Source organism: Meleagris gallopavo, chromosome 11, assembly GCF_905368555.1.
Source record: "Meleagris gallopavo chromosome 11, MGAL_WU_HG_1.1, whole genome shotgun sequence".
In the NCBI taxonomy this organism is placed as follows: Eukaryota; Metazoa; Chordata; class Aves; order Galliformes; family Phasianidae; genus Meleagris; species Meleagris gallopavo.
The window spans coordinates 12,321,158-12,328,929 of record NC_139414.1 but is presented as its reverse complement, the minus strand read 5'-3'; the positions used below and the strand labels follow the sequence as shown (position 1 = coordinate 12,328,929).

The following is a 7,772-nucleotide window of genomic DNA, read 5'->3' as shown; positions in this document are numbered from 1 at the left end:
CAGCACTACAGTTTCCTGACTGTAGCGACAGAGCCCAGGCGCCATTCATGGTTACGGGCCGCTGTGACAGGGACCGGACACCGGCACAGGGCAGCGCGACGAGCCCCAAAGCGTAGAGCACGCTGATAGGACCCGGGCCACCGCGACGGGGCCCCCGCACAGCAGCCGTGCGCGGGCAGCCGCAGCCGCGCCCGTGTCCCCGCAGCCAGCCCCGGGACGCCGCAGTCGGACGCCGCAGTCGGGCCCCGCGCCAGGCGCGCCGCCCCGCACCTCACCCCGCCTGCCGCGGCCCCCCACCGCGCGACTCCCCCACTTCCCCTCCCCGCTGCCGGCGGCCCCCCGAGGGGAGCGGGCGGGGCCGTGCCTGCCACGGGCGCCAATTAACTCGGTAATTAGCGCGGCGCTCCCGGCGGGAACCGGCCCTGCCCTCCCCTCCCGCGGGCGGCGCCCGAGGGGTTAACCGCGGCCGCCCGCCCGCCGCCCTCCCGCCCGCCATTGGCCGCCGGCCGCCGCGCGGCGCGCAGCCAATGGGCGGGCGCCGTCCACGAGCAGGGCCGCGTGCGGGCGGCGCCCATTGGCTGGGCGCGAGTGTGGGAACGGCGGCGGGGGACGTTTCACACGAGCCGCGCGCGTGCGGCGCGCGCTATAAGTAAGGGCGGCCAAAGGCGCGCGGCAGCCGCGCCGCGCCGCCTCCCGCCCGCCGCCCGCACGGGGCTCCGCGCCCGCCCGCCCCCGCGGGGCCGCCTCCCGCTGCCGCCCTCCCGCTGCCGCCCTCCCGCTGCCGCCCTCCCGCTGCTGTGCCGCGTTGCGCCGCGGCGGCTGGCGCTGCTGCACCATGCCTGCCGACCTGATGGAGAAGAGCAGCGCCTCGCCGGTGGCCGCCACCCCCGCCAGCATCAACGCGACGCCCGATAAGCCCAAAACGGCGGCGGAACACCGGAAGGTAAGGGCGGGGCGGGCCGTGCTGCGCCGCGCCGGGCCGGGCCGGGCGCTGACCGCCGCCTCTCTTGCAGTCCTCCAAGCCCATCATGGAGAAGCGGCGGCGGGCGCGCATCAACGAGAGCCTGGGGCAGCTGAAGACGCTGATCCTGGACGCGCTGAAGAAGGATGTAAGCGGCGGGGGGGGTACGGGGCGGGGGGCGCGGGGCCGTCCGGCGGAGCCGTGCCGGTGTGAGCCCCGCCTGTGCCCGCAGAGCTCGCGGCACTCCAAGCTGGAGAAGGCCGACATCCTGGAGATGACCGTCAAGCACCTGCGGAGCCTGCAGCGGGCGCAGATGACCGGTGAGCGGCAGGGGGGCGGCGGTGGTACTGGGGCTCCATGCTCTGTTCTGTAGTCCCGGGTGCAGGCAAGCACCGTGCTTCCCACCTGCGTCCGTGGCGCTGGGTCGGAGCCCTCAGTCAGTGGGCATGGGGGGTGGCGGCCCGGAGGTCCGCGAGGTCTCTGCTGCCTGCCTGAGACTTCGGTGTTGGGATGCAGGGTGCTCTCAGCCCAGATCCTCAGCACCCAGGAGCATCCTCCCTGCTCTCAGGGCTGTGGGAGGTGCCACCAGTGGGCAGCTCGCTGTGTCCCTGCTGACCGCCCTGTGACTCTTACCCCACAGCTGCGCTGAGCACAGATCCTACAGTGCTGGGCAAGTACCGCGCCGGCTTCAGCGAGTGCATGAACGAAGTGACACGGTTCCTCTCCACCTGTGAAGGTGTCAACACTGAGGTGCGCACCCGGCTCTTGGGCCACCTGGCCAGCTGCATGACCCAGATCAACGCCATCAACTACCCCGTGCCGCCCCCACCGCTGCCACCGCCACCCGCAGCCTTCGGGCCACCCCTGGTGCCGCCAGGCGGAGGTGCAGGGCCGCTCCCAGCTGTACCCTGCAAGCCAGGTTCTGATGCAGCCAAGGTGTACGGTGGCTTCCAGTTGCTGCCTGCCTCTGACGGGCAGTTCGCCTTCCTCATCCCCAGCGCTGCCTTTGCTCCTGGTGGGGCTGTGCTGCCCCTCTATGGCGGTCCACCCACGGCTGCCACCGCCGCCTCGCCCCCTGGCCCCTCACCCGGCACTGCTGACTCAGTCTGGAGGCCCTGGTGAGGGTGCCAGACACCGGACTGGACTGAGCACCGCGCCCCGTGCTGCTGGCACGGCTGTACATAGGTTATACGTTCATATTGGATTGTGCCTTTGTACCATAGCACTCCCTGCGACTGTGTTTCGTGTTTTACACGAGATCTTTTTTTCTCTTCCTTTCCCTTCCTTATGTGACACCAAAGATCGGGATTTTTTTTTTTTTTTTTTTTGAATGCTCTTAAAATAAAAGAGTCTCTTCTGTTTTGGAAGGCTTTTGGAGATACCTGGAGTGCTGGCTGTGTGCTCAGAGGGAGCCCAAGGATTGTGCTGCTGTGGGGCTGGAGCTGTATGGTAGACCCTGTCCCCTTTGTGTGTTGGGAAATTGCCTGGCCCTTTCCCCCCCTGAGCAGATGTAATTCCCGCTTCCCTGGGAGCAGCCCAGCTGATCTGACCTGCTAAAAGTGTTGTGTTTGCAGACTTACTGTGTGTGCTGGGGAAGGCACCTCAGCTGCTCACATGCAGTGAGGCAGATTGAGCACGGAGCCTCCTGCTCAGACCCCAGGTGCCTGTCCCTGGTGTAAATCACCAATGCCTGCAGCCCGGTGATTTACAGGAGAGTGCCTGCCAGCGTCTCGTGTTACAACTGTGGGACAGGCCGGACGCAGTGCTGTGTCTCTGGGCTGACAGGCTGCAGCAGGCGGTGCTGGGTACCACCTCCACCTGGAGCTGGAGGCACGGAGCGCGAGTCAGGCTGTGCCGGATGATTAATGCTCTGCATGTGGTTTTGATAAAGTTGGGCATTTCCTCTGCTTTAATATGGAAAACACATGTCGGGGGGAGCGAAGTGGGGCTGTGTGGGCTGCCTGCCTCTCTAACTGTGAGCTGCAGCTGACCCTCCTGACTTGGTCATGTCCCATTTCCAGGCAAGATGTGAGCCTAGATAGGGGCAAGTGGTGGTCTCAGGTTACAGCTCACATCGCCCTTCCTAACAAGTCCGAACTCAGAACGGGCAGCTTTAAATCGTGCCAGGATCCATCAGGGATTTCTTCCAGATCCCCTACAGAAGCGTGTCAGGTTCTGCCTGGCTCAGCCAGGTGCTTGGCTGCATCCAGGTGCTGGGGAAATGCAAGCTGTAGAGTGTGAGAGCAGGCAGGGTCTGAGGCCTCCCCTCTCTGCAGCTTCCTGATCTGAGAGCACTTCTTGGGGTGAATTTTGGAGGGGGAGAGGAGGAGATGTCTGCAATCCGTCTCCGCAGGGCTTGCAGATGAGGATGTGCTTGGTGATGGCTGTCTTCTGAAAGCTGCAGATGATCTCCCAAGCATCCGGGTGATGACCAGCATTCTTCTCTCCTTTTTGTATGTAGATTTCCCTGTATCTCCCAATGCCTTTGCTTTTACTACTGCTTTCACTGTGGCATCCAGCAGCCGGGCTTTGTGTGCCAGCTCTGTGTATCTGGGGCTGCGTGCCCTGGTGTCACCTCTTCACTGCTGTTGGTGACATGGCAGGACCAAGCCTGCTGTGCTCTCAAGGGGCCACTTGCAGGGCCTGCCTGCTCGGGATCCGTGTTGCCTGGTGCTGGTGGGAGCTGCATGCACCACCTGTAGGAGCTGTGGCTACTCCAGCTGAGCAAAGCCCTCCTGCTGGGGAAGCACATAAAGAGGAAACTCTGATGGGACAGCCCATTAGTATAGATCTGGGAGTGAAAGAAAAGACTACTGATCTGCTAATGGGAGTTCAGATTGCATATAGTGTATTTGCTGTATGCTGGGCTCTGGCTGGTCCCACAGCCTGTTGACATGAGAGATCTGCTTGATGTGCGATTTGAAGGGATCTGAGCTATTCCCAGGAGCTGTGCTCTTGGTGCTACTTCACTTAAACTGTGACAAATTTGGATGACAAATGTGGGCTGGGGGGTCTGTGGGCCTTTACACGTAGGAGCTGCCCTTTGGGTACAGCCAACGCTTTCACCCCGGGGATGAAGTGTGTAGGAAGCCCCGTGCGTGGCTCCATCCTGCACTGACGATGGCATGTGGGCCGCTGGTGTTGCACACCTGCCTATGGCCCCTGCCGTGCCCCGCTCACCTCCCTGCCTGCCGCAGCCCTGTGTTCCACCGGGCGCTACCGCCCGCCCGGGAAACCTGTCATTAAAGTCAATTAACTTTTCCCACACTCCTCGCAAGCGGTGCGCAACCCCTCCTCGCTTCCTCCTTGGCTCTTAAGTGCTACCATATGGCACGGGCCCCGGCCCCCCCGCGCCCGCCCTGCCTTTGATTCCAGTCAGACAGCCAGAGCTTTATGATTTAAGCCGAGAGAGCCCTCGTACCAAGCCCTGGGCCGCGCTGCGGCCAAGGTGGTTTTTTTAGCAGGCAAGGCTGTTTTCTGGCAGGAAATGAATAGCTCCCAGATGAGCTCAGGAACCTGAGAGGTCGTGAGAAAGGAGCGAACCCCCGGCGCGGTGGCGGGCTGCCAGGCGGCAGGGAGGGAGGGAGCACACCCGCGGCACACGAACCCGCTCCGGCCCCTGCTGCCAGCAGCCGCCACGGCCCCATGCCGGCCGCCCGCCTTCTTGCACTGCTGGATGGCCCCGGGCCTCGGCCACACTCATGCCAGGGACCGCCGGCTCTGGGTCTTGGGCTGGAGTCCAGGCCTACGGCCCCAGGGGTGGCAGAGTGGCGACCTGGCCTGGCAGCATGGTGAGGGTTGAGGGGATGAGGGATGGTGGGGGGGGGGGTGCACCTGGCTGCTGGGATCCACCCTGAGGGAGTGGGTGTTCAGGGCTGGGACGTGGCAGCCCCGTGGATCCCAGCTGGGGTGCACAGCCCTATGGAGCGGCTGGCATCTGGGACTGCCCAGCCCCACACGGCAGCCTGCTCCTTCCCAGCCCCCTTGCCATCACTCAGGAAACCTGCAGTTTTGGCTTACCCCAGCACCTGCCCTTGGTTGGTGGGTGCCCTAGGGTAGGGTGGGAAATGGGACCTGTGATTTACAGGGGTGACATGTGTTTTACTTAAAACAACTCAAACAAAAGCATGGTTTGTTTTGTGGAGCACAGACTTCCTGGTGGGGTCAGCCCAGACAAATGACTCCACTCTGTTTCATTAAACATTTGTGGCCAGCCACACCATCAGCTGGTGCTGGGAGCTATGTTCTCACCTGAACTGGGACATGGGGGAAGCCATGCAGCTGGAGGTAAGGGTGCATGTCCTCATAGCCCCTGCAGCAGGGAGTCAGGTCAGAATGGGGCTTCGGGAGGATGAAGCTGCCCCTCTGAACTGTCCTGTACTCGAATGAGGCTGGGACTGCTTGGCTGTGTGACAGGGACACACAGTGCCCTGGTGCTGGAACAGGGCTGCCCCGTAGGTCTCCCACCCCCAACAAACACCATCTGACTCTGATGCTGCTGCCAGAACCTTACGCAAAGTCAGCCCTAGGCCAGCCCCAGAGCAGGAGCTCTGCAGGGTCTTTCCACCCAGTAGGACTTGGGACAGAGCTACCAGGTCTCATCTCAGGGTAAATACTGCCTTGTTATGCGTAGGGTGCACTCATAGTCTTTCTGAAGACAACCAGCATTTGTTTGGTGCTTTTGGCTGCCATGAGCTGACAAACTTGGAGGATTGTCGGCAATGACCTGGGGCTGCAGAAGCTTTTCCTGCTCCAGAAGATGGGCTGCAGTCCTACTCTCTGGAAAACATTATGGGTTCTTGAAACTGTAAAACAATCTGGCTGGTCTCTCTCCTGCTGACGTTGGAAATCTGGACAGTGTTTGTACCAAGAGAGGCAGCAGGATGTGAGGACGCATGCTGAATCCTGCAGCTATGTGCCGTGCCTGGCTCTGCTCCACAGCCTTGCTGCAGCCCCGGTTCCTTGGCAGCGCCGACACACACTGGTGCCAGAGGGGAGGCCCGTGTGGGCCAGAGCCCGCTGCCGCTTCACACCATCTTCCTTTCTCCCACAGACAAGCTCACTCCTTGCTGTGGAGTTCTGCACATCCCTTCCCCCAGGGCTGCCTGCTCCCGGCTCCCCCTGAGCTGTCATTGTGCTGGGAGCAGCAGGGCTGGCAGCCGCACAGCCCAGGCTGGTGTTTCTGAGCAGGCTCCAAGCAGCTGTTAGCACTCGCAGGCGGTGCTGGCATGGACTGGCTCCCTGCTGGGCCCAGCTGTGTGGGCAGGGGATGCAGGGACAGCCCCAGCAGGACTGGGTCCCCATGGCCTCTGGAAGCTGAGTGCATCCCATGCTGCATGGAGCTGCCAGCGCTGGATTGTTGTCTTTTCAGGAGCACAATGAGGTTTATCTGGAGGTGCCTCGGCCCCGGCAGGCTGCGCACATTGTGTTTGCTCAGCCAGCGGCACGGCCGGAGCGAGGCCGGGTCACTGTGCGCCGCTCCCTGCCCAGCAGCCCCCTCCTCGCAGGAGGCCTTGTGCAGTGAGTGAGGGCTCCTCAAAGCTCTGGAGGAGCCCACAAGCTGGGTCACCACCACCTGCTGCTCCCCAACATCTTGCCAAGGGATGGTTTGCGGCCAGCCCCTCATGGCCACCCACATCCCTGTCCATAGTGGCCATATGTGGGTCACTGGTGCCAGGCTTCAGACAGACGTGTGGTAACCTGTTCCTTGCCCATCCCTCCCAGCTGCCTGCAGCATTCCCATGCAGGGAGGCTGAGCACACAGCAGTGTGTTCCGCTTATCAAGAAGATCAAGAGGCAGCTTGATTACAGCCAGAAGGGCCTGGCTGCATGAGTACCATGGCAGAAATAACAGGGCAGGTACTTCAGAGCACTTTAATCTAGCAGGGAGAAGCAAAACACGAGCTGGTTGCTGCACATCTCTCACAGCCTGGGTGATTAGCTCCCCAAGGAGAGGCAGGAAAGCAGAATGCCCTCCCATGGGCACCGTATTCTCCTCTGGAGCATCACCTGCAGCAGTGTATTTTACCTTAAATGTTCACCTTGCTCCAAAATGCTCTGTTTTATGAGCACACACTGCCCGATGTGATCACCGCTGTCTTAGGGGTCAAACTGGCCCCATTGTCCCCCCACACCTGGCTGCAGGAATCTTTATCCCGCTGTGCAGCAGAGCTCCAGTGTCCTGCTGGCAGAAATTTGTCTGCAAATTTCCTCTCATTGAGAGCAGCTGGGGGGGCTGTGGGACATGGACTGATATGAGAACTTGATTAGGGTCGGGGCAAGCAGGGTAGGGAGACGGAGGTGGCTGGCAGGGAGCAATGCTCCAGCCCTTAACCTCTCCTCAGGAGCCCGCAAATTATATCTGTTAATGGATCAGCCCCCTGGTATCCTACAAATAAGTCATCTGGCTAAGTGCGTGGCAGGCATTTGTTACATTTTCATCACATTTAATTTATCTTGTGATGAGTGTTAACTCAACGAGTCCCAGGAACAGCAGGTAAAGAGCCACACCGGCATAGCTGGGCGGAAGACTCCGGCTACAGAACAGTTTTGAAGAGCACAGAGAAGCATTTTTTCCTGCTTCCCTATGGAAATGGAAAACCCCGTATGGAATGAGGCTGGGAGCCTTTGTGTGTGAGACAAAACACCCCACAGCACTGTGATATAGTCCTAAACCTGAGGCTGCAAAGTCCCTTCCCAAAGCCCCATGGCTCTGTGAAGGACGTGTCAGCCTTTCCTGCTGCCTCTGGGCACTCACAGAACTGTGCCTTCATACCATAGCACTGCTCTGGTCACCGCACCATGACACTGC

At 61.3% G+C, this 7,772-nt stretch overlaps 1 protein-coding gene across 1 annotated transcript; it reads left to right on the top strand.

Annotated features, from left to right (window-relative positions):
- The first annotated feature begins 747 nt into the window (after positions 1-747).
- On the top strand, positions 748-2,328 carry HES1 (hes family bHLH transcription factor 1). Its single transcript, XM_085233109.1, has 4 exons — positions 748-943; positions 1,014-1,109; positions 1,194-1,281; positions 1,602-2,328. The coding sequence occupies exons 1-4, from the start codon at positions 836-838 to the stop codon at positions 2,081-2,083; spliced, it is 774 nt and encodes a 257-aa protein (XP_085089235.1). The 5' UTR covers positions 748-835; the 3' UTR covers positions 2,084-2,328.
- The last annotated feature ends 5,444 nt before the right edge of the window (positions 2,329-7,772 follow it).

Excerpts from the sequence above, each read along its gene's own strand:
- HES1 (XM_085233109.1), top strand. The coding sequence starts at position 836 with ATGCCTGCCGACCTGATGGAGAAGAGCAGCGCCTCGCCGGTGGCCGCC. Across the intron at positions 944-1,013 it reads CGGCGGCGGAACACCGGAAG|TCCTCCAAGCCCATCATGGA; the intron begins GTAAGGGCGGGG and ends CCTCTCTTGCAG. Across the intron at positions 1,110-1,193 it reads TGGACGCGCTGAAGAAGGAT|AGCTCGCGGCACTCCAAGCT; the intron begins GTAAGCGGCGGG and ends CTGTGCCCGCAG.